Source organism: Nelumbo nucifera, chromosome 1 (assembly GCF_055504915.1).
Source record: "Nelumbo nucifera cultivar China Antique chromosome 1, China Antique-T2T, whole genome shotgun sequence".
NCBI classification, from domain to species: domain Eukaryota; kingdom Viridiplantae; phylum Streptophyta; class Magnoliopsida; order Proteales; family Nelumbonaceae; genus Nelumbo; species Nelumbo nucifera.
Window position 1 is genome coordinate 208,972,299 of NC_142649.1, and position 27,451 is coordinate 208,999,749.

Consider the following 27,451-nt stretch of genomic DNA (forward strand, 5'->3'; position numbering starts at 1 on the left):
GGTCATGCTTTCATACTATTGTTTTTTGGTTATCCATTTTTCACTTAATTTTATTTCATTACTTATCCCTTTGCAGGTTCCAAATGGCCTTTACACTGATGACACTTATTTACGTGAATACTATTTGGGGCCTAGTTCTGGAATGCCAAGATTTGTTCAAGACCAGAATATGGTAGATATGAAAGGCACAATGCCTGTTAAGATGCAGCAATTTCCTAATAATTACGAGGGGGAATTATCATCTACTATAAATAAGTTAGTGTTTAACCATTTTAATTTCTTGCTCCTCAATAATTTGGTATTTTTTCTTTTTCTATTCCAGTATAGCACTTATTTCATCGCTTTAATAACACAAGTTCATCAAATGTTTAGAAGTGATTAGGTATATAGTTGTCTTCTTCAATGTGTTTGGAGTTATTACATACTAGGTAGTAAAGTTCATTATTATTTTCTCAAATGTTATTGTAGGTATTTTGTATTCTTATTATTTTTTGAGATGGCTACAAATAACAGTAAGAATGGATCACTGGCCCTAATCTGATTTCATTCTCTTCCTCCCCAATAATCCTAAGTTGATATCTTTTATATTCTTGATCATTCCAAGTTGGTATTAGAAATCTGATGATTATCATCCTTTTTCGCTGAGCAGAGGAGAATAATAGTTCTTGCTGACATAAATAAACTTACGGTGAAGTCAGTAGGGTTGCATAGGGCCTATGTCCAATGAAGAAGGAACCTCAAAAATTGATGGGTCTTGGTTTACAGTTATTTTCATTATATAGTTGATGATGTTTGGACCTATTTATTTTTTTTCTGCAATTTATGGTGAAAAATCAGAAAAATACAGATCTTGATGTTTTGGCTCCTGTGAATTCATGAATTTCGTCCTAAACATTTGATTAATCCTGATTTAGAATGATTTTCATTGTATAGTTGATGGATCATGGTTTGATAGGTTCATCACTGCAGTGAAGAAGTTTGGGTATAGGTAGAGTCAAGCTGATCATATTGCTATTTGCTAAGCAAGAGGGGCAGTTTACTGCAACACATTGTCTATTTGGATGACATTGTTTTGACAGGTAACTATTCAATTGGAATCTTGAAACTCAAAAAATACTTGGCATCTGAACTTCAAATTAAGGATTTGGGGAATTTTACATAAGATTGAAGTTTCTAGATCAAGGCCGAGTATATTTATCTCATAACAGAAGTATGAATTAGACCCATTACAGGAGATAGAATTCGGGGCTAAGCCAGTTGATATCCCAATATACCTAAATCATAATATAAATGCTATGAGGATAGTTGTTTGAGGAGATAGAGGTAAACTCCAAACATTAGTTGGCTGGTGATATAGCTCTCCTTTACCAGACTTACATATTCTATGCTATTGGAGTGGTTAGTCAATATATGCATGCCCCATGGTTAGCATATGTATAAATGTGTGTTCTGATGCTGAACTGAAAGAAAAGAAAGAGAAGAGAAGAAGAATGAGGTGAAGGGGAGAAGAGGAGAGAGAGTTGAGTGATTAGGGAAAGGGAAAAAGTTAGAGAATACACCTATTCATGTACAGAAAGACAATGTACCCTTTTTAAGATAAAGACAACAATACCTGTACTCTAGTATGTACAATTTCCTAAGACACTTCAACTCTAGTTGATATAGATGTTTTTAATGCTCAACTTGCCAAAACGGCTTGTAGCTTAGCTTTAGTAACTTATTTGGTTAGAATTTGCTAGTTGATCATTGTTTGTACAAACATCAGGAGAATCTCTTCTGAGTTGATTTTATCTTTAATGAAATGTCTGTCAACTTCAGTATGTTTGGTTTGATCGTGTTGACAGGATTATGAGTCATATTGATGGCTGCTTTGCTCATAGTAGAGTCTCGTGGGACTTCAACTGTCATTGCAAGCTTTTCCAACAATAGTTTTAACCACACTAATTCTGAGATGATGGGCAATAGCTCTAAATTCTGCTTATACACAAGGCCAAGCTACAGCATTTTGGTTCTTTTTCTTCTGAGTCACAAGATTCCGACTAACCAATATACAATAGCTGGGAGTAAACCTTTGGTCATCAGTCATCTTGATAGCCTGCCTAATCAGCACCAATATAAGCTTCCACCTTGAAGTGTCCATTGTTAGTAAACATAATGCCTTTTCCTAGAAGATTTCATACTTCAAGACTCACTTGGTAGCCTCAAGATGAGGAGTTCTTGGAGCATGCATGCATTGACTCATAACTCTAATAAAAGCAATGCCAAGTCTGATTAGTGAATACTCTAGGAGTCTCTGTACTAATCTTTGGAACTCCTCTTGTCTTCTATTAATTTTCCTTTGTTAGAGATGAGTTTGTGATTGGGGTCAATAGGAGTTTCTACAGGTTTGCATCAGGATAGAAAGATACCTATCTTGATCATGCCATTTCTATGCACAAAAAATACTTATGTTTCCTAAGTCCTTTATTTCAATTTTAGAGATTAGGAATCCTATCAGACTCTCAGTCTTAGAGGGGTAATTGCTAGTTACTACTTACTACTATATCATCTACATACAATCAATATAGTAGTAAGGTTTCCTTTGTGCTTTACAAGTAAGGTATGTTCTGCACAACTCTGCTAATATTCAAACTTCTTTATTGCCTTATTGAGTCCGTCAAACCATGTCCTTAGAGATTGTTTTAACATATTGATTATCTTATTAAGAAAAATACTCTTTTAGCCTTACTTGGGATAGTGAATATTGGAGGCGGCAACATGTACACATGTAACACATCTTCTTATAAGTTTTCATGAAGGAAAATGTTATTGACATCTAATTGATATAAAGGCTAAGAGAAATTTGTTGCAATAGAGAGAACTAGACTTGTGGGGTTTAGTTTGGCCACAAGTGCAAAGTTCTTAAAGGGCAGCAGCCTACTATTAGATGTTTTAGGTGTATAGAGCTGGGGCATCGTTCAAATGAATGTCCTAGGAGAAGGGTTGAAGGGCAAACACATCTGATTAATGAAGTCACTGATGAACAACAAGATGATATAGGCCATGTTGAGGATGGGCAAGTGGTTGAAACTATTGAAGCTAATGCTTTAGAGGAAAAAAACTTGGATGGGGATATTGTGGGTGAAGCTCTAGTGATACGACATCCTATGGTTGCACCTCAAGAACCACTACCAGGGGATTGGTTGAGAAAGAATATCTTTAGAACACGTTGTACAACTGGCAGAAAGTTGTGTAACTCTATTATTGATAGTGGGAGCAGTGGGAATCTTGTTTCTCAAGAGATGGTGGATAAATTACAGCTCAAGACTGTTCAACACCCCCGACCATATCATATTTTGTGGTTCAACAAAGGAAATGAGGTAAGAGTTTCTTCTAAATGCCTAGTTAATTTTTCTATTGGTAACACATTTGAAGAATCAGTATGGTGTGATGTTGTCTCAATGGATGCATGCCATATTCCCTTGGGTCGCCCATGGCAATATGACCGTAAGACCATTCATTATGGGGACAAGAACACATACAACTTTGTGAAAGACAATAAGAAGATAACTCTTAAACCAATGCAACTTGATTCATTTCCAAAGAAGGAAACAAAGCCAACCACTACTCTCTTCACCTCAAATAAATTAGCTCAAGAAGACGGGAATTTGGATGTTATTTACGTGCTGGTTACAAAAGAAGTTAGCAAAGAAACACCTGTCCCAGAGTTGGTGAAGAAGCTACTTCATGAGTATACTAATGTGATGCTTGAAGAATTACCCAATGACCTTCCTCCCCCTAAGAGATGTACAACATCATATAGATTTAATGCTGGGAGCAGCATTGCCTAACCTACCCCACTATAGAATGAGTCCTAAGGAGCATAAGGAGCTCCAAAGACAAGCTACAGAGTTGTTGAAGAAGGGGCTGATTCGTGAAAGCTTAAGCCCATGTGCTGTACCAGCTTTGTCATACCAAAGAAAGATGGTAGTTGGCGTATGTGTGTTGACAGCCATGCCATTAACAAAATTACAGTCAAATACAGGTTTCCCATACCCCGCCTTGATGACATGTTAGACACATTGGCTGGCTCACAAGTCTTTTCAAATATAGATATGAAGAGTGGATACCATCAAATTTGTATCCGAGAGGGAGATGAGTGGAAGACTGCATTCAAGACTAAGGAAGGACTTTATGAATGGCTGGGTATGCCATTTGGGTTGTCTAATGCACCTTTATGAGGTTCATGAGCCAAGTTTTAAGGCTGTTCATGGGGAAGTTTGTGGTAGTTTATTTTGATGACATACTCATCCATAGCAAAGATCATGATAGCCACATAAAACACTTGAGAGCAATCCTAGAAGTTTTGAGACAAAATCAGCTATATATAAATTTGAAGAAGTGTAATTTTATGACAGGTCGATTGGTGTTTTTGGGGTATGTTGTTTCAGCCAAGGGGATTGAGGTGGATCAAGAAAAAGTTCAAGCTATTCAAGAGTGGCCAACACCAAAGACCTTAACTAAAATTCGTAGTTTCCATGGGCTAGCAACATTTTATCGTCAGTTTATAAAGAATTTCAGCACTATTGTGGCACCCATTACTGAATGCTTGAAAGGAGGTGAGTTTACTTGGATTCTTGAAACTAAGAAAAGCTTCCAAGAGCTAAAGATGAGGATGATGAAGGCTCTGGTATTGGCTTTACCTGATTTTAACAAGCTCTTTGAAGTTGAATGTGATGCATCCCATGTTGGGATTGGAATTGTCCTTTGCCAAGAAGGCCGTCCAAGTGCTTAATTTAGTGAGAAACTTAATGATGCTAGAAGGAGGTATTCTACTTATGATGTGGAGTTTTATGCCATTGTGCAAGATCTGAAGTTTTGGGGGCATTATCTTATCCAACGGGAGTTTGTGTTGTATTCAGACCATGAAGCATTGAAACACCTTAACTCACAACAAAAGATAAAGGGAAGACATGCTAATGGGTTGACTTTCTACAAGAATATAATTTTGTTTTGAATTATAAGGCTGCTGATGCCCTTAGTAGGAAAGTTCACTTGGTGTCAACAATGTCTACTAATGTTGTGGGATTCCACTCCATCAAAGACCAATACCAAGATGCCCCTTATTTTGGCCCTATTTGTAGAAGCTATGCAGCAGGTGACAAGGACATTCGAGCCAAGTTTGTGTGGAATGATGGTTACTTATTCATGGGCAATAGGTTATGTATTCCATCAGGATCATTGAGGGCATTACTCATTGCTGATTTACATTGCAAGGGACATTTTGGTTGTAAGAAGACACTTGAAATGGTCTCCAATAGGTACTTTTGGCCAAGGATACAAAAGGATGTATTCTATTATGTTGATAGATGTTACAAGTGCCAAACATTTAAGGGGCAACATCAAAATATAGGTTTGTATCTTCCCTTACCCATACCAGAAGCACCATGGACTGATATTACTATGGATTTTATGTTGGGGTTGCCAAGAACTACTAGGGGTAATGACTCTTTTTGTTGTGGTTGATCGTTTCTCTAAAATGACCCACTTTATTTGTTTCCAAAAGACTTCTGATGCTTCTCATGTAGCTAACTTGTTTTTCAAAGAAGTTGTTCGGTTGCATGGATTGCCAAGATCTATCACATCAGATCGTGACACAAGATTTCTTAGCCACTTCTGGAGAACTTTATGGAAGTGTATGGGTACTACGCTACAGTATTGTAGTACATTTCACCCACAAACAGATGGGCAAACTGAAGTGGTTAGCCGAAGCCTAGGCAACTTGTTGAGGAGCCTAGTTGGAGACTACTTAAAGCAATGGGATCTCATCCTACCCCAAGCTGAATTTGCCTTCAATGATTCAGTTAATAGATCTACAGGGAAGACTCCTTTTGAGGTGGTGTATGGTTGGTCACCTAAAAGTGTTGTTGATCTAGCTCCTATAACAGGGTTGCGACGAGTGAGTGATGATGCCGAAGCTTTTGCTGAATCCATTTGAGAGATTCAAGAGAATGTACGACAGAAGCTGAAAGAAAGCAACTAAAGGTATAAAGAAGCTAAGGATAAGCATCGTCGGATGAAGGAGTTTCATGAGGGCGATCTAGTCATGGTTTATTTGCGGCCTAAGAGGTTTCCTGTTGGTACCTACCATAAGTTGAAGCAAAAAAAGATTGGTCCATGTCAAGTGCTGAGACGGTTTGGTGACAATGCATATGAAATTAAGCTACCAACTGATTTGTCCATTTCACCCATTTTTAATGTAGTAGACCGCTTTGATTACCATGGGGATCTAGAACCATCAACAAAGGATGGGCGAGGACAAGCACAAAGGGCCATTAGTTCTAATGAGTTTTAACAAGTAGAGGGTGTAGAAGATGTTTAAGTCACCAACACTCGAAATGGGGCCTATTTTAGGTTCTTGGTCAAATGGAAAGGAAAACCATCAATTGAGAAATCTTGGATTAGTGAAGAGGAGTTTATGAAGCTAGATGGAAACGTGTGCAAGGCTGCTAAAATTGCTGCTTGCACGGGGTCGAGCTTTGTTTAACCCGGCGGGAATGATGAGGCAAAAAAAAAAGAAGAAAAAAAATGAAAAAAATGTGAAAAAAAACTGTGAATGTGTTCTGTTTTGCATGTTTTTGTAGTGGTCTCCCAAATTGTTGTCTTTGGGTAGCTTTGTTGACAGTTTGGGACCAGGGGTATTTTCGTCATTTTATAAGTCAGATTTTTGGTCAGGGGCAGTTGGGTTTCTGTTGGGTTTTGGTCTCTTGGGTCTTTTTGTAACAAAAGTTATCTATTAGGTGTTCATTTGAAGTTAGTTTTGTTCCTAAGGAGTTGCTGGTGAGAGGGAAATAGTCTAGGGGCTTATGTGTAAATATTTTAACTAGCTTGTCCAGCAAGCTAGTGAGTCTTGTAAAAGAGAAGGGGGCTGTTTCTGTAGGGGTCTTTTGGTTCTTTCCCTTTTGTTTGAGCTGTAGCTCAGCCCCAGTTAGGGTTTTCAAGCATTGGGAGCTTCGGTTTTGAGGAGTCGATCCATTTTGGCACCTTCCAATCCCTCCATCGCTGCTTGTCCGCGCGGGAGGCCAGCTTGCTGCCATTGTTACTGTAGCGGAACTGTTTCAGGAGGAGTTTTACTTCAGGTTCAGGTCTGAAACCCATAAAAATCCAACTTATTTTGTTGTTTTCAGCTTGGTATTTCTTGTGCTTATTGCTGTATACTTGAGGTACTGCATGCAACTTGTCTTACTGTCCACATCAGTCTAGCTATGCATCTTTTATCATTACATAAAATAGCATTCTATGTTTTTGCAAATATCACAATGTTTCCACCATGTCTGTATTTTTTACAATATTTCCGACATATTTCCTATATTTTTTACAATATTTTTGCTAATTTCAGAATTAAATCAGTCTGAAGGCCACTAAAAAAAAGGATAGAACAAACCCCAGACAACTGATCTCCGGTTAACACCACTCCTGAAGTTAGGGTTTCACCTATAGCTCGTACAAAGTCCCAAGCACCAATCTCAAAACACCTATTTAACCCTTACCTTGACCAAGATCATATTGTTCTCTAGTAGTCTAGATTTTGGGCAGAAATCTCCAGGAATCTTTCTAGGCTTCAAAACCAACCTCTGAGATCTCTAAATTCTCCTACAACTGGGCGGCAGCACCCAAGTGTACAGACTCAAGAGAGAGAAAAGAGAAAGATCATTACTATGATACCAAGAAAAATGAGCAGAAAATAGCCGAGAAAGGTTCAAAGCACCAGAGAAAAGTTGATAGAAAGAAATAGGGTTTTGGTTGTAGATAATCAAACAGTCTCCCAGCCACCCTTAATATTAGTTCTAATCATTAAAAATGTAAAATTACAAGAGAGCCCTTAATAGGGTGGTTGCACTAATAAACACCTAAGAAAGTAATAAACTAAGGCCAATAACAACCTAGTTCTATAAATATAGAAAGAACTAAGAAATAAAGCATACGGCCTAATAGCTCAACACTTGTAACCACCTATAGAAGGAGTAGAATAAGGTCCCTACACATCAGTATGCACACGATCAAATAAAGAATTGCTTCTTTTATTACTAAGATTAAAAGAACTTCAATGTTTAGCCAACTAACATGTATCATAGTCCAAACTTGACACCAGCATAGGCTTAAACAACTGAGGAAACAATAATTAAAAAGTTTGAAAAGACAATGAGCGCTACGCTTATGCCATAACATAGACTCACAATCTGGGATTGTCTAAGGGTGATGGTTAACCCCTACATGATGCTACTCTTTAAAGACAACTTATAGGCAGTTTGATTTATCTTACAATGACATGGCCAAACATTTCTTATGCTGTCCAGGTTGTCAGTTAGTTTGTTTTATCTCCCTGGATTGATGCCCATCAATTACTTCTACCAGCAATGAGCTAGCCATTTGATGACATTTGAAGGCTAGTTGGGATATAAGTCTAGATAGGTTGCTTTTTGGTGAAAATAGAGGTATATTGGCAAAACAATCTATTTTCCATGCACAAGTATTTGACAGATTTTAGATTTTGACTAAGTGGATTGTTGAGGGCTATATCCAGTGTTTGTAGTTTGACCAAATTTGGATAAACCTAACTTTAGCAAGAGATCTCCTTTTCAGGTTACAAGTTGTTCTGTGTTCTATCTTTTTTTTTGTGTAAATTGTGTTCATACAGGTTATACATGTATGAAAAAAATATCTAATTAATGTATACGCAGGCCATGGAATTATAGTAGCTATTTTGGTAGGTGACAGCAAGTCCTTTTAGCACATACTAAGGGGTCATATCTTCACAGGGGGGTTGAAGAACTTACTGCACCAATGACTGGTGCTGAATTTCATTTGCCAACTACAGATGAGGAGCATGGTTCCTCTATCTCAGAAGGTAATGGTTCTTTACAAACTATAATAGGTAAATGATGTCTTTTAGAGATTAAAATTATTTATTTCCACCAGGAGTTCTCTTGCCGAGCATAGAAGATTTTCAGATTATTGGTGAGGCTAAACCAGGAAATACACTGCAAGCATGTGGCTTTCCTGTACGTGGGACTTCTCTTTGTATATTTCAGGTACTTTTTGATCTTGTTTCTTTTTCATCCAATTGTTGTTTCTTCTACTTTACATTTTCTGTTCCATAAGCAGAATTCTTTCAATTGGCTATGATTTATAGAATATTTCCTTGTAATGATATTGTTGGATTGTCTTTATAGTGGGTACGTCATCTTCAAAATGGCACCAGACAGTATATTGAGGGTATGCATTGGAATGTGTTTGAAAAAGCATTTCTATGTTTTATATTTATTTTTTTATCATTGTTTTGAAAAATATACTGCATACTTCTTAGAATTTGTATTTGCATTTTTTTGATCAGGAGCCACAGTTCCAGATTATGTAGTCACAGCTGATGATGTTGACAAAATTATTGCTGTTGAGTGCATACCAATTGATGATAGTGGGCGTCAGGTTTCTCATTTTCCCTCTGTTAGAAAGTTTGAATGGTGTATTTTCCTTTCTTTCTTTTGTCTTGTATACTTTTCCATTGATTTACTGATATTTGTCCTTCTCTTATGCACAATTATGTCAAATTATGCATGTTTTATATTATCAGGTGATAACTTATTGACAAACAGAATATTCTCAGCACATAACAGTACCAGTTAGGCACAAGAAAGTGAAACATGAAATCCCTATCTTTTATAATAATGACTAGAATCTACATTGTAGACATTAGAGTGGTTAATTATTGCAATATGCTCCTTTTCTCTACATCTCTATATTGATTCTTGTACCAAAGCTAAGTAGCATTTGCCAACCAAATGCTCCTGTAAAACCAACTTGCGATCTCATCTATAAATTTGATGCTCCAAACAATTTGGCTGTCTGCTACTCAAACAATTTTTTGACAAATAGTTGTTTGTTAGAACCTTGCAAAGTGACAAATAGTAGAATTTCACGAGAAATTACAAATGCTAAATAGGGTATTTGACTAAAGGAAAGCTCAAAGACAGCTTGAGGGGGGTAGGGGGAGATGGTAACACTAAATTTATTAGAGGCAAAAATTTAGATATAAATGGATCAAGGAGGTAGATGGTAACACTAAATTCTTTCATGTTGTGGTTAATGGGGGGAGAAAGAACTTCTTGATACATAAGAAACCCAATAGTTGTTATCCTAAAGAGTTCAGACCAATTAGCTTGGTGACTAGCTTGTATAAAGTTATTAACAAAGTTCTATCATCGAGATTCCTATTAGGGGCTCATAAAAAATCGGAAAAAATGAAAAACCAAACTGACTGGTTCGGTATTTTTGAAAAATCGAAGGACCAGTTCAGTTTTTGTTTAACCTAAAAGAGCGGCAGTTAGCCGAATTGACCGGCATATATACTTATATATTATATTTTTAATATATCATATATTATCTATGTATTGTATATAAATATATATGTATTATATATAAATATATTATATTTATAATTGTCTATTTATAATATATAATATATCATATGTTATTTTTTAATATAATATATTATATATTTTTATCTATAAAATATATTATAAATATAAAAAATTGAGAAACTAAAGAACTGAACCAGTCAAAAACTGAAATTGATTAACTAGTTAACCGGTTGATTTGGTTCGGTTTCAAAAAATACCCCATGGTTTGGTTAACCAAACCGTGATCACCCCTAGTTCCTATGCCTATGTCTCATTCACCTCCTCCTCAACCCTTGTGTATGTACTCTTGTTTCCAAAAGAGTTGTCCCCTATCTCCACTCCAAAGATGGAACTAGAAGCTATATACCTTCAATTGCTAAGCTCTCGTGAGGCAAATCTGCATCCTCAACTAGGTATCTCTAATTCCACTTTCCTTCCTATAAGTGATAATATTTATCTTCCTATTACTATTCATAAGGGTGTTAGATCTTGTACTGACAGCCGAATTTGGACCCTTTACCCTTATGGTGCCTACTCATGTGCCTCCTTTTTCAAAGCTCTAACTATACATGTTGACTCTTTGGGGCCACCTTTTCCTGTTAAGGAGGTGCAGGATAAGCCCATCCCTCCAAGAGTAAGTCTTTCTTGAAAGAACCAATACCTGTGATTTAATCCAAATGAAAAGAACTAATTGGTGTTTATTCCCTCGTTGGTGTGTTTTTTCATTGTTCGGGTGTAGGTGGTGTCCTCCGACAGATGTGCAGATCTTGTTTGTTTCTAACTTCTTTAGGTGGCCAACGAAAAGAGGAAGAGTGTTATGGAGATGTGTGAGTGCAGCAGTTAGCCAGGGGAGCTTGTTTTAGACCATATATCCAGCTTGTTTTTGAGGCGACATACTAAAGAAGGATCACTGCAATATCCAAGAGGAGGCTTCATGTAGACCATCTCCTTCAATTGACCATGAAGAAAGGCATTCTTCACATCAAGTTGGCATATGGTCCAAGACTGAGCGGTAGACATTGCTAAAAGAACACGGACTGTGGTAATCTTTGCAATAGGAACAAAGGTTTCTTCATAGTCGATACCATACTCCTAACTATATCCTTGGGCAACTAACTTGTATCGATCAAGAGATCCATCAGATTTCAGCTTGATGTTGCAAACTCAACGGCTTCCAACAATGGATGCATCTGGAGGAGCAGGCACAAGGTCCCAAGTGTCATTCTCATGTAAAGCATGAATCTCTGCATCCATGGCTTCCTTCCAATGAGGGCTACTATTAGCTTCCTGGTAGGAGCAAGGAACATCTGTGGAGGATAGGACAATAGACAAAGAGCTATGGTTTAAAAGGAAAACCATAGAGGTTAGGAGGTCTAGATATATGAGTAGAACGACGAAGAGGAATAGAAGTATGTAGAGTGTCTGAAGTAGATGTATCACTTATAGGAGCAGTGGTAAGATGATGATCTGAATTGGGAGGAAGGAGAATCGTAGGCACAAGGGCTGTATCACGTAACCGCTTGCGAGAGAAGACGAGAAGGTCCTTCTCAGCAGAAGGAGGTGGAGCATCCTGTAAATCAAAGTTTGGAAAAATAGAAACAGACAGTGTAGACAGTCTAGCAATTCCATCAAAAAAGGAATTGTATTCAAGGAAAACAACATTATGTGATATACGAATGCGACGAATAGGGGGATCAAAACAAAGTAATCCTTTGTGGTTAGGACTGTAACCCAGAAAGGCACACATGACAGACTGTGCAGACAATTTAGAGCATTCACGAGAGGGAAGATGAATAAAGCACACACATCCAAAAACACAAGGCATAGATAAATTTGGAGAACGACCAAACAACTTCTGAAAGGGAGACATATTACCAAGAACAGAGGAAGGAATATAGTTGATCAAAATAGCTGTACTGGCTGCCTCTACCCAAAAAGAAGGTGAAGTATGGGACTCTTGCAATAATGTCCTCACAACATTAAGGATATGTCCGTTCTTGCACTTGGCCACACCATTCTGCTGAGGAGTATCTGGACAACTTTGTTGCACTTGTATTCCATGGTTCTTCAAATAGGATAAAAAATCTCCATTAGTGTATTCTCCCCCTGAATCCGAACGGAGAATACACACTTGTGTTTGAAATCGAACCTGTACCATAGCATGAAATAGCTTAAATGTTGGGAACACCTCAGAGTTGTGGCGGAGAAAGTATATCCATGTGTACCTAGTACAATCATCAATGAATGACACAAAATATTTGTATCCAAGTCAAGAAGTGACAGATGCAGTCCAGACATCACTATGTATAAGCTCGAAGGGAGAGGTAGCATGCTCAGATATGTGAGGAAATGGTAAGGTACGACTCTTACTTAAGCAACAAGAAACACAAGATGTATCAAATGTGTGCAAGGAAGGAACTCTATTCTTAATAAGGCTTGAATCAAACAAAAATTTTAATTTTTCAGCATGTAAATGACCCAAATGTTTATGCCATAAGTCCCAAACATTATTTCTATGACTTAGAAAGGAACTAGAAGTGGAGGAACTGAAATAAGATGATGATGATGCTGTTTGAGACTTCTTGAACTCCAATGCAAACAAACGGCCCAACTTGTGCCCCTTTCCTTTCACCTTTCTAGTGTTCCGGTCCTGAATCAAGCATCCATCCTGAGAGAAGATGAGAATGTTACCTTCATCAACTAATTGGCCAACAAAAATCAAATTTGTAGTGAGATTAGGAACAAGAAGGGTCTTGGTAAGAGGGAAAGATGCAGTGGGTGAAAGCTTAAGAGACAAATCACTACTACCAATGAAGTTTAACTTTTCACCATTGGCAGTAACAATATGTTTGTGATGGGTTTCAGTAAGGTTACTTGGTTGGTTAGGGTAGGCTCCTGTCATGTGGTTGGTAGCTCAAGAGTCAATGATCCAAATATGAGAAGGAGAAGCACAATAACCAGAAAACTCACCAGGTAAGCCAATAGCAGAAAGAGCAGAAGAAGTAGCAGATGTTACCAGTTGTCGAATGTTTTCCTCGACCATAGATGCCAGAGAATCACCTTTAACAAAAGAATCACCACCAGTAGTAGATTTCTTACTCCCATGTGCTACAGCAGCAGTGTCAATTTCATAGGTAGATCCTTCCAGTTTTATAGGAATAATATCGTCTCTATCAGAGGCCATTTCAGCAAGAAAACAACAGTCTAGGCACAAGGATATCAGAGACAACCAAATTCAGCAATCAAGAACTCAAGAAGACAGTCCAAAAAAGGCAAGCTTTTAAGATTGTCGAGTCTAAAACCTTTCAAATATGAATCTGAAGTCTGAATCAAGTAAATGGGAAGCAAGAAAACCCTAGGTTGACACCAGACTTAGGGTTATAGGTTGATCGAGTCAGCCGATTGAGAGAAAACTGTGATTTACCAACACATCAGGCATCTTCTTCAAGAACAAGGAGGTATCTTGTGCTGATCGAAACAGTCCTTAAAATCCAAACTAGAAACTGAGTTTAGGGTTTAGAAGAGCTTGATAGAACCCTTCAATCTGGAGAGAAAAACTCAAATCATAGGCTGATGTAGAAGGCCTTAAGTAAAAAAAAAGAAACTGTACAGCGTTGCTGCCCCAAGAAGATTAGAACTCCTTCGAAAACTTCACCAAATCAGATGCTGTTTGTAGGTAGAATAGATCAGGTCTAGGCGACACCAGATCTGAAGTCCAAAGCTGTTGCAGTCCAGAAAAGGAAACTGTACAGTGTTGCCGCCCCAAGAAGAAGATTAGAACTCTTTCGAAGACTTCACTAAATCAGATGCTGTTTGTAGGGAGAATAGATCTGGTCTAGGCGACACCAGATCTGAAGTTTAGCCTCAAACCAATGTCTCCCAAGAGAGATGTAATGAAATCTCTCCTCCTGGTTGCGCAAAGTAGACTGAACAAAAAAGGGTTGATCAAAACAGCCCTAATACGACAGGATTACTGTTTCTCTTGAGGTTCAAGAGAGAGAGAAAATAGATCAGAGAGCAACTTGCTCTGATACCATGTGAACACTCTTGGCCGAATAGAGAAAAGAACAAGAGTAATCTTAGAGGTGTCAAGAATGAATTGACCCCCACCTCAAAGAGTATTTTATATATTAAAAGATATATACAATTACAAGAATGACTATATAGGGTAGAAAGAGAAAAGAAGAATAAGATGTATAAGTAATATACAACAGGGGCTATACTAATAAGATGCATCAAATTACAGAGTCTCCACATGTTCTATATTAAATTTAATGAAACTCTGTTATTGGTAAAAAAATGATCTTGTATTTAATACCAGATATTCATTTTAGCTCTTGTGTTGGTTTCTATTTTCTTTCTAGAAGAGAGAGAGAGGAGAGGAGAGAAGAAGAAAGGAAGGAAAGTGTTTGAGAGTCAAAAACCAAAGCTGGTGGCTCCCAACTTCCTATTTGTATTAACATGATGTAAAATAAAAGAAAAGAGAAATTACTAACATGCCCCAGGTGGGCCACCCTAATAATAAGAACTTAAACAAAGAAAAGAACATGCTGACAGCATCCTAGACTGATAACACTCTAACAATAGAAATAAAAACTAATTCTAACAACACTCCCCCTCTAGTTGGGCTGAATATATCTATCATGCCCAACTTGTCACACAACTCATTATGCCACAAGTATGGAATCCCTTTTGTGAGAACATTGGCTGGTTGCTCCTTGGAGTTGACATAAGGAGTACACATTTCTCCCTTTTCTTGTTCTTCTCTTATGAAGTGCTTGTCCACTTCAATTTGCTTGGTCCTATCATGTAGGACAGGATTGCGAGCAATATTTATAGCTGCCTTATTTTTCTTCTCCCTCCTTTGTGCTTCTTTCAGCCTCGGGTCTTCCATCTTCTCTTCCTGATCCTCCCAATTTTAGTTGCCTAGGTGAATCTAGTGAGACTCCCACTAAACCTGTTACTGCTCCTCACTACCCAAATCCAGTGGGACTCCCACTGAACCCGTTATTGCTCCGGATGTTGAGGATTTGATTGATAACACTAACAGGCAGTCCAACTTATGGCAACAATCAATTGGACTCAGACCAATCCGTCTCAATGGTTCTAGGTAATTAATCCTATCATTCATACTTCTGATTTGGATCTTCCTATTGCTCTTCATAAACCTACCCGTTCTTGTACTACCCGACACTCCATTGCTGAATAAATTTCTTATTCATGTTTATCTCCTCATTATTATTCCTTTGTGTCTGCTCTTTCTCCTGTTCATGTCCCTGCTAGGTACTCAGAGGCAGTGCCTGACCCAAGATAGAGAGAGGCTATGAATGAGGAAATGAAATCCTTAATGAAGGCTAGGACTTGGGAATTAGAGGATCTACTAGAAGGGAAGAGCACTATGGGGTGTAAGTGGGTATTCACTATGAAGTATAAGGAGGATGGGTCCATTGAAAGATATAAGGCCAAGCTAGTGGCAAAAGGGTTTACTCAGAAGGAAGGGATTGACTACAAGGAGACTTTTGCTTCGCTTGCAAAGCTTAACATAATCCGGGTTCTATTGTCATTAGCTGCAAATTTCTCATGGGAGCTACATCAGTTGGATGTGAAGAATGCTTTCCTGAATGGTGATCTACATGAGGAGGTATTCATGAATCCTCCACTTGGTTATGATTTTGATGGGAAGGTATGTAAGCTAAGGAAAGCATTATATGGACTTAAGCAATCCCCTTCAGCTTGGTTTGAAAGGCTCTGTGGGGCCATGAAGAAAGTGGGATACACTCAGAGTGGTGCAGATCATCCTTGTTCATAAGGAAACAGGATAATGGGCTTACAACACTTATAGTCTATGTGGATGATATGGTGATTATGGGAGATGATCCAAAAGAGATAAAAAGATTGAAGGAGTTCTTAGCATCTGAATTTGAGATCAAAGATTTAGGCCATCTACTTCCTTGGAATTGAAGTTGCAAGGTCACAAGAGGGCATTTATATATGCCAAAGAAAGTATGTCCTTGATATTGTAGAGGAGACAGGTATGATGGGGAGTAGACCAGCAGATACTCCAATAGCGCAGAATCATTATCTCTAGGAATAGGTTGGAGAGGACTACCTTGATAAAGAAAGATACCAAAAGCTGGTGGGAAAATTGATATATCTATCTCTTACTTGACCAGATATAGCTTATGCAGTACATGTTGTTAGCCAGTTCATGCACTCTCCAAAAATTCCTCATATGAAAGTAGTGGAAAGGATCCTCAGGTATTTGAAGACATGTGTAGGAAAAAGGAATTTTGTTCGAAAAGCACAATAAAATTGAAATTGAGGCATTTATTGATGCAGATTGGGCTGGATCCGTTGGAGATAGGAAGTCTACTTCTAGATATTGTACATTTGTTGTAGGGAATTTGGTTATTTGGCGAAGTAAAAAGCAAAATGTAGTTGCAAGATCTAGTGCAGAAGTTGAATATCGGGCTATGGCACATGGTGTTGTAGAACTATTATGGCTTAGGACTCTCCTTGGTGAGCTTAGGCTGAAGGTTGATGGTCCTCGTTGAATATCGGGCTATGGCACAAGGCTGCCATCAACATTGCAAATAACCCAGTACAGCATGATAGGACTAAGCATATTGTGATTGATCGATACTTTGTAAGAGAGAGAATTGTCTCGGGTGAACTGTGCATTCCTTATACTCCCTCTGAGATGCAGGTTGCTGATGTTTTGACAAAAGGGCTATCTTCAGTGAAGTTCCTAGGCTTACTTGGCAAGATAAACATGACTGACATCGATGCTTAGCTTGAGGGGGAGTGTTGGTTCGAGTGGTTAAAGTGTTGGTGGGCTTAGTTTATCTTTTATGTTTAAGTTCTTTAGTGTGTTATGGGCCTAAACCTGTTTTATTTTTCTTCATTATGTCTAGGTGTCCCATCACTAATCAGGGCATTCTAGTCTTTTTCTGTAACTTCTTATTGTAAATATATATAATAGCTTCTAGGGCCTGCTGAGACAATATTGCCGCCCATTCTCTAACTTCTTCTCTTCTCTTCTCTTCTTCCTCTTCTATTGTTGTACTTCAGCAAACAAAGAGATGGTGCAGTTTACAACAGCCTTGGAGTGTCATATAGGGGAGATACATCTCTCCTATTTGGGCCTCCCAGTTGGGGCTAAATCAGCCTCAATCAAAACTTGAATACCTCTTGTAGAGAGGGTGGAGATGAGGTTGGAAAGGTGGAAGGTAAGATACCTCTCACTGGGAGGCAGGAGTACCCTCATTAGAAGCGTGTTGTTGAGCTTACCTACTTATTATTACCTTTCATTGTTGAAGATCCAATCAGAAATGGCCAACAAGATGGACAAGTTACAGAGGACTTCCTTTGGGAAGGGGCAAGGGGAAGTAACAAGTTTCACTTAGTAAAGTGGGAAAAGGTTTTTAGGTCAAAAGAGATGGGAGGACTAGGGTTTAGAAGAATAAAAACATTTGATAAAGTTCTACTGGGTAAATGGTTGTGGAGGTTTGTTTTGGATAGGGAGAGGGAGTCTTTATGGGGAAGATTGATGGTAGGGAAGTATGGGATGGTGAGATTTATGTGGGAACCAAGAGAGGTGGCAAACTCTTACGGGGTAAGTGTTTAGAAGACATTATGAAATTTAACGAGGAGTTTAGGGGTTTGGTTAGTGTTGAGATGGTTAGACAGGGGTGTTCTTGGTCTTTTTCTCCTTTTTTATATTCTCTCAGTATTTGGGCACCCACATAGGGGCCTTCTTGTAATTATTATTTTTCCAAATTGTGAAGTAAACTTTTGAGGGTGTGAACAGTGAATAACACACACACCTCTTGATACATTGCTCTCTTCTTCCTTTCCTTCTTCTTCTTCTTCTTCTTCTTCTTCTCTTCTCTTCTTTCTTTCTCTCTCTTGAAACCCTGGTTTCTGCAACTTGGTATTAGAGCGGGTAGAAGCATCTAGGAGTTGGTTCTTTGTTGATCTCCTACCCAGAGGTGAACTGCTGACGTTAGACCGCCACTGGATGACATCAGAAGTCCGTACAGGTGTCGGCGGCAGTCTATGAAACCAGCACAGTTTGATTCGCCTTGATTTTAGAAAAATTTTGGCATGACTCTTGTCATTATATGAAGCTTCTATGATTTTTGGTGGATTTTTCAAGGAAAAAATCACAGAAATTCCAGATCTGATGTTGAGCCATGTACAACAGGTTTATTGATTTTTTTCTGCTGTAAAACTTAGACAATTTAGGTCATTTTTCAATTTGGTATTGACGAGAAGTGGTCCTGTAATTTTCTAAGCTCTGTGTGATTTTTGGGAGATTTTTTTCTCCCTCTATTTTGTTGCCAACCTAGATTTTTGGGTCTTCCTTTGGTTCTTAACCGTGTGGTAACCTAGTTTTTGGGTCTAGAACCTCGGTTAAAGTGTTGGGGGTCCTCTTTGGTTGGTTAAAAGGTGTCTTGTTAGAATATGGAATCATCTAAGGATTTTCAGATGGTTCTTGATGTTCTCTCGGGAACTATAGATATTTCCAGTGGTATGGTAACTACTGTTAAACTGGATGGAACTAATTTTTTAGAGTGGTCTCAGTTTGCAAAACTTACCATTACTGGGAGGGGTAAGTTGGGATTCATCACGGGAAGGGAAGTGAAGCTGAGTCTTGAAGACCCGAAATTTGCAAGGTGGGAACAGGATAACTCCCTTGTTGGCATGGCTTATTTGCTCAATGCAACCTCATATTGCCCGAAATTACATGTTTCTTCCATCTGCCAAGGATATCTGGGATAGGGTATTTGCTACTTATTCCCAAGTTAGCAATACTTCTAGAGTGTATCAACTTCAGAGGGAAGCTTGCAGTATGCGTCAGGGGGAGATATCTGTTGCTATGTATTTCTCTTCTCTATAGTCTATCTGGGAAGAAATGGATCACTTGAAAGCTCTAGTTTGGAAGGACCCTGAAGATGGTGAGTAGTATCGGAAGTACATAGATGAGAATAGAGTCTTTGATTTTTTGGCTGGCTTAAACCTAGAGTTTGATTTCACTAGGCCACACATTCTTAGTGCAGGCGTTGTCTCTCTTGCTACTGCTTACTCTCTTGTATGAGGGAAAGAAAGCCAAAGAACCGCCATGATGTAATCCTCTGTGAGTGATCATTCTGCCTTTATGTCATCTCAACCCAAGCAAAATACTAGCAAACATCCCATTGTAGAGAAGGTCGAGGATGTTTTTTGCGAGTTGCAAGAAGCCAAGACACATTAAAGAAAGGTGTTGGAAGCTCAATCCTCATCTAAAACCGGAGAAGTACAAAACCAGGAAGAAGGGCAATGCTCACTTGGCTACAGTTGGTAATGATGCTCAGCCCTTGGATGTGCTTGAATCCGCTGATGTGATGGACAAACTCAGGAATATATTGTTGCAGCCAGAGAAGTGTGGTACATCCTCCTCATTTGGTTCTGGACTTAGTAATCTATCTAGTTCATATGCCAAGACAGGTACTACACTTGCTTGCTCCACCTCCTTTAGCCCATGGATTGTAGACTTTGGGGCCAGTGCCCATATGACTGGTATGCCTTCACATTTTACCTCATATAAGTTAACAATGGGGAAGGGCAAGATTACTGTTGCTGATGGATCTCAAACCCCAATCTCGGGTCAAGGTGAAGTTAGAATCACTAATAACCTTTCTCTTGACTCTGTTCTACATGTGCCCCAGCTACAAAAAACTTTATTGTCTGTTAGTTCTCTATCAAAATCCCACAATTTCTCAATGACCTTTTTCCCACCCATTGTGTTTTTAGGACTTGAGCACGGGAAAGACGATTGGTAGTGGGCATGGAGTGGATGGAGTCTACTTCTTGGATGGACTTTTAGAGCATGGATTGTCAAGCTAGACTGAGTCTTGTTCCAATGAGAAAATGAGTCTTTTGAAATTACAACATTGTCGTGTTGGTCATTTGTCTGTCAATTCTGTCAAGCTTTTTGTTTCCAAACTTGTTTGGTTCTGTGTCCAAATTGAATTTTGAATGTGAAGTTTGTCATTTATTTAGACAATGTAGAAACACATTCTACAAGCAGTAAAAGAAGTAATGTTGCTTTCCACTTGATCCATATTGATGTTTGGGGCCCATATGCTGTCCCCTGTATGGGGGGGAGGTACAGATATTTCATTATCTTCGTTGATGACTACAGTTCGTATACATGGATTTATTTGATGAAAACTAGAGATGAAGTTCCTATGATTGTTCAAAACTTCATGAATATGGTTGAGACACAGTTTGAGAAAAGAGTTAAGATTATAAGATCTGACAATGCCAAGGAATACTTTGAACATCACTTGCATAGATTTCTTTAAGACAGGGGCACTATTCACCAAAGTTCATGTAGTCATGCTCCACAACAAATTGGGGTGGCTGAAATAAAAAACAGGCATGTGGTCACGAGGCTTATTATTCCAAACTCATGTTCCAATTCATTTCTGGGGTGTTGCTGTTGAGACAGCTGTGTATCTCATTAACAGACTCCCATCAAGGGTCCTTAACCTTCATTCTCCTCATCAACTACTCTTCCATGATGAACCTCCTTTTAATCTACCCCTTAAGGTCTTTGGTTGTGTTTGTTTTATTCATGATATGAATCCTTCCCGGTGCAAGTTTGATCCTAAATCAGTTAAGTGTGTATTCCTTGGTTACTCTCCAGTCTAGAAAGGCTATTAGATGCTTTGATGCTCTCTCTAGTAAGAGATATGCTTCTAAGAATGTTACCTTTTTGGAATCCTCTTCCTTTTTCCAATCATCCTGTCCTTCTCTTCAGGGGGAAAATGCAAGTGAAGATCGGACTCCCTTTTGCCTTTCTATTCTTACCTCTATTCCTTGCTCTCTTCTTACCTCTATTCCTTCTCCTCCTCCTCCTCTTGTGTATCGACCTCGGTCCTAGCAGTAGCTTTTCATCGGGAACAGTAAGAGGGTGCTCCTGAAGCAGAATGCCCATCACAATCTGATTCCTCAGAATCAGGTAATCTTGAACCTCCTGACGATCCTATTATTGATTCTGACCTTGATCTTCCTATTGCCATTCGAAAAGAGAAGAGAACATGTAGCAAGCATCCTATCACTAACTATGTGTCTTATGATGCTCTCTCACCTTCCTATTGTGCTTATATTTTTGCTATCTCTTCTGTTTTCATCCCTCGCAATGTTACAGAGGCAATGCAGTGCCCCCGCCGGAAGGAAGCTATGAACCAAGAAATGGAGGCCCTAATAAAGAACTAGACTTGGGAGGTTGTTCATTGCCCTAAAGATAAGATTCCTGTTGGGTGTAAGTGGGTTTATATTGTTAAGCACAAGGTAGATGGCTTAATTGAAAGATACAAAGCTCGACTTGTAGCCAAAGGATTCACTCAGACTTATGACATTGATTATCTGGAAACCTTTGCTCCAGTTGCTAAAATGAACTCTATTCGTGTAATCATGTCTCTTGCCGCCCATTACTCGTGGCCTTTATATCAAAAGGATGTAAAGAACACCTTCCTTAATGGGGACTTACAAGAGGATGTGTATATGGATTTACCGCCTGGGGTAAGTTTTCCTAACAGTGATGGAAAAGTGTGCCGTTTGAAGAAGTCTTTGTATGGGCTAAAACAGTCTCCAAGAGCATGGTTTGACTGGTTTCCTCAATCTCAAGCTGATCACACCTTATTTATTAGAAGAGTTGATGGTAGAGTAACAATGTTGATAGTATATGTTGATGACATTGTTGTGACCGGTGATTATATCACAAGTATCTCTTAGTTAAAGTCATTCCTTGTTTCTGAATTTGGGATTAAGGACCTTGGTGATCTCCGATACTTTCTTGGCATTGAAGTTGCAAGATCCAAGAGGGGGATTTTTTTGTCACAAAGGAAATATGTACTTGATTTGCTTCACGAGGTTGGGAAATTAGGGTGTAAGCCTTTAGAAACTCCAATTGATCCCAACCACAAGTTGAACTCTACTGAAGGAGAAGTTCTTCCAGACAGGGGGTATATCAGAGATTGGTGGGACGCCTTCTATATCTTTGTTTGACTAGGCTTGACATTTCCTATGCTGTTGGAGTGGTTAGCCAATATATGCATGAACGCAGGACATCTCATATGCAGGTAGTTAACAGAATTTTAGCCTACCTGAAAGGATGCCTTGGCAAAGGGATGTTGTATTCCATCGATGATAGAAGATCTACATTCGGTTATTATGCCTTAATTGGAGGCAATGTGGTTTCCTGGAGAAGTAAGAAACAATCTGTGGTTGCTTGTTCTAGTATTGAGGCAAAGTACAGGGCAATGGCTCATGGAGTGTCTTAACTACTTTGCTTGAAGACCTTATTGACTGAGATGGGCATCCAAGCAAATGTTCCAATGAGACTATATTGTGACAATTAAGCAGCCATAAATATTGCTCACAATCCTGTCCGACATGATCACACAAATCATATTGAGGTGGATAGACAATTTATTAGAGAAAGAATTGCTAGCGGAGAGATTTGCCTTCCTTTTGTAAGGTCAGAAGACCAACTAGATGATTGCCTCACTAAAGGTGTTTGTTGGTTCAGTTGTCTTAATTTGTATGTTTATCCTTGTTGGGTCTTAAGTCATTAGTTATTGGGCCTTAGTTACTGGGCCTAATCTTATTTAGTGTTTATTTGACTAGGTGTCCCTCCACTAATCAGGGGCATTCTGGTCTATTTATGTAACATTATGTAATGTTGTTATATATAATAGATTAGGGCTGGCTGAGAACTAATTATGCCACCCATCTCATATCTTCTTCTTCTTCTTCTTCTTCTTCTTCTTCTTCTTCTCTCATTCGACAGCTCTATTTCAGCAAATATGGTATCAGAGCACTAATCTTTTGACTGGTTACAGCAGCCGCCTTTTTTCTTCTACTCGCAGTTAACTCTCTCTCTTCTTTTTCTTGGTTGCTGCAAATAAACCCTAGGGTTGGTCGCAGAACACAGCTGGACCTACATCTAGGGTTTCCCTTGGTTGTAGGGCCCAAGGGGAGATAGACCCAGAGGCTGATGCCCTAATAGACGCAGTACAACAGATTGTAGCCATTCGGCTAAGATAGATCTGTGTAAAACAGATCTAGGAGAAAGGACGAATCTCAGCAGTCCTAGAACTGTTCGTGGGTGAGAGTATAAGGTAGCACAATAGATTATAATCTGCGACATCAGTAATTAGGGCACAGTGTGTAGTGTAGTACTCGGTGTTTCAGCTCTGTGTCGGGTTCTCAGGACTGAGTTTACAGTGTAGCAAGCTCCGTAAGTGTGAAACAGTTCATTATATATTGTGTTTACAGTCTTGACTCTACGAGTAGGAGAAGATGTCTTCCATATCCGGGGAAGTGTCTTCTAGAAATGTTAGGGCTTGTGGGAGGTCTCCTAATTTGGAGAATCCAAATCTGCACAGCCTACAGATCACAAGTGTGTTGTTGGATGAGTATAACTTCAGAGAATGGTCTGTCTCAGCCATGTTGTTCATCACATCCCGGGAACTCACCGGTTAATTGGACGGGCAGAAGAAGGAACCCAAAATGGGGAGTGCTGAATATGCAGCTTGGCGCAAGGAGAATGCTACAGTTATGTCCTGGCTACTTGCCTCAATGACTCAAAGAGTAGCTAGGACTGTTCAACATTTCTCCACGGTTGCCAAGATATGGGAAAAAGTTTCTAAAACCTATGGGCAGAAAAAGAATAATGCAAGAATTTACAGACTGAATCAAGACATTGTTGCCTTGAGGCAAGGAGATATGAGTGTTGCAACATATTTTGCTACACTAGAAGGACTATGGGAAGAGTTAGATCACCACCTTATTATTGATTGGGAGAATGCCAGAGACAAGGAAAAGCATGACAAACAAGTTGAAGAGGATAGAGCATTTAAATTTCTGGCTGGCCTAGATCCTATATATGAGAGCATAAGGTTCCAAATTCTAGGAAGGGATGAAATGCCAGACTTACATCATGTTTACTACCTTGTGAGGAATGAAGAGGTGAGAAGAAAAGAGATGCAGGTTGATACTCAAACTAAACTACCTGAACAGTCTGTGGGACATTCGGCCTTAATCTCTACAAATCAAAGGGGAAACAAACACTCTGACAAGAGACATTTGAAGTGCACCTACTGTGGAGGGGAAAGGCATGTGAAAGAGACCTGTTGGGTTCTCCATCCGCATTTGAAGCCAGCTGCATTGAGGAAAGATAAGAAGCATCAGAAGGGTCAATCTGCAAGTGTGAATCTGGCTACGGGTCACAGTGATGATGGTTCAAAACACTCATCCACAGTTACTTTCTCTTCCATGGGACAGACTACTAATTCCCCCGGAATCGGGTCCTTGGGTTTTACTGCCGATGAGGTAGAGGTACTTAGCCAGGCCCTAGCCCGTCTAAGGACCAATTCTCTTCCATCCTCCTCTCTTGCCAGATCAGGTATTGTCTCTACCTTTAGTGCAACTAGTACTATTGATCCTGCCTCTTGGATTATTGATTCTGGTGCAACTGACTACATGACACACATGTCTTCCCTATTTTCTTCCTATCATTTAATGTCTAGCCAAGATAACATGAGGGTTGCTGATGGTTCTCTCTACCATCTCTGGAAAGGGAGTGGTTGACCTAAGCAAGGACCTCTCACTCAAATCTGTCTTGCATGTTCCCAATCTTTCTTCAAATCTCTTATCTGTTTCAAAGCTTACCAAAAATTTGAATTGTAGCATAACCTTTTTTCCTACCCATTGTGTCTTTCAGGACAGATTGACGAAGAGAACGATTGGGAGCGGTCATGAGTGTGGAGGTCTCTACTACTTTGATGCAGACATCAGTTCGGCATTACAAACATCTGCTACTAGTAGTCAGTCCAATGGGGAGTCAATAGCTAGTTTACATCTTTGGCATGCTAGGCTAGGTCATTTACCGTTTTCATCATTGGAAGTATTGTTTCCAGAATTATTCAAAGGTGTTTCAAGTCAAGAGTTATTTTGTGAAGTCTGTCAACTATCAAAGCAATGTAGAACTGTTTATTCAACTTCGAGTAATGAAATTCAAGCTTCTTTTGACTTAGTCCACTCCGATGTTTGGGGCCCCTCTTCCATTATTTCTATTGATGGCTTTCGATATTTTATCAGTTTTATTGATCACTATTCTCGATGCACATGGATCTACTTATTAAAAACACGAAAAGAAGTGCCGCGGGTAATCATGACTTTTTGCAAAATGATTGAAACACAGTTTGGCACAAAAATCAAACAATTCAGGTCAGATAATGCTGCAGAATACTTTGAAAGGTCCTTGAATCTGTTTATGGAGGATGCTGGAATGATTCATCAGTCATCTTGTGCTAGTACCCCCCAATAGAATGGGGTTTGCTGAGCGCAAGAATAGGCACTTATTGGAGACTGCTCGAGCCTTACTATTTCAGCACAAAGTTCCAAAAGACTATTGGTCTCAAGCAATCCTTACTGCATCATACCTGATAAATTGAATGCCATCCAAGGTATTGGGGATGAAAACTCCTTTCTCAGTTCTTTGCCCCCATCTTCCTAACTTTTCTCTTCCATCGAGAGTCTTTGGGTGTGTATGCTTTATACATGTCAAGGATCCGAAGAAGACCAAATTGGATCCTAGGGCTACAAAGGGAATCTTTTTGGGGTACTCTCCTACTCAGAAGGGATACAAGTGTTATGATCCAGTCACCAAGAAAAAATATGTTAAAGGATGTGGTATTCTTTGAGTCTCAATCCTATTTTCATTCTTCCCAGAATCCTCTTCAGGGGGAGACTAGTGGGATTGAAGAGGATTCTTCTGTTCCCCCTTTCTTTGTGCCTCTCTCTACCTCAGACCTTCCATCTTCTCCTCTTGATCCACCTAGTTGTAGTATCCCAGGTGAATCTAGTGAGGCTCCCATTGTACCAGCCACTACTAGTGATGTTGCAGATGTTACTGAAGACTCAAGCAGGCTGCAAAGAGATATCTGAATCACCTACAACAGAAGGAAGAAGGGCCCTCTAACTCATGACAGCAACCAATTGGACTCGGATCAACCTGTCTCAAAAACTCAAGGTAATCCTATTAGTTCCTCTGACTTGGATCTTCCTATTGCCCTTCGTAAGTCTACCCGTTCTTGTACTATCAGACACCCCATTGCTGATTTTGTGTCTTACTCACATTTGTCTCCCCGTTATTGTTCTTTTGTGTCTGCTCTCTCTTCTGTGCATGTTCCAACTAGGTATTCTGAGGTAGTATCTGACCCAAAATGGAAAGAGGCCATGGATGAAGAAATGAATGCCTTAATGAAAGCAAGTGGGTGTTCACTGTGAAGCATAGGGAGGACGGGTCCATTGAAAGGTACAAGGCTAGACTGGTAGCAAAAGGGTTCACTCAAAAAGAAGGGATCGACTACAAAGAAATCTTTGCTCCGGTGGCAAAACTCAACACAATCTGAGTTCTATTATCATTAGCTGCAAATTTCTCATGGGAGCTACATCAGTTGGACGTGAAGAATGCTTTCTTGAATGGCGACCTGCATGAAGAGGTTTTCATGGATCCTCCACCAGGTTATGGGTTTGGCAAGAAGGTATGTAGACTGAGAAAAGCCCTATATGGCCTTAAGCAGTCCCCTCGAGCTTGGTTTGAGAAGCTATGTGGGGCCATGAAGAAAGGGGGTTACACTCAAAGTGGGGCAGATCATACCCTATTCATAAGGAAGAAAAATGGCAAACTTACAACACTTATTGTATATGTGGATGATATGGTAATTACAGGGGATGATCAGGAAGAGATTAAAAGACTAAAGGAGGTCTTGGCTACTGAATTTGAGATCAAAGACCTGGGCCAACTGAGATACTTTCTTGGGATTGAAGTTGCAAGATCCAAAGAGGGCATCTATATATGTTAGCGGAAATACATCCTTGATCTTCTTCAAGAGACAGGCATGATGGGGTGTAGGCCAGCAGATACTCCAATAGAACAGAATCATGGTCTACAGGAG

General features: G+C 39.3%; 1 protein-coding gene across 27 annotated transcripts in view; it reads left to right on the forward strand.

Annotated features, from left to right (window-relative positions):
* The window catches only part of LOC104585617 (uncharacterized), a 133,385-nt gene that overhangs the window by 23,942 nt on the left and 81,992 nt on the right, over positions 1-27,451 (forward strand). For all 27 annotated transcript variants that reach the window (XM_010242560.3, XM_010242557.3, XM_010242561.3 and 24 more), the window contains 5 exons: positions 77-255; positions 8,799-8,887; positions 8,959-9,071; positions 9,213-9,255; positions 9,374-9,465. In XM_010242560.3, the coding sequence (XP_010240862.1) occupies positions 77-255; positions 8,799-8,887; positions 8,959-9,071; positions 9,213-9,255; positions 9,374-9,465 (516 nt within the window). The remainder of the gene's footprint in view (positions 1-76; positions 256-8,798; positions 8,888-8,958; positions 9,072-9,212; positions 9,256-9,373; positions 9,466-27,451) is intronic.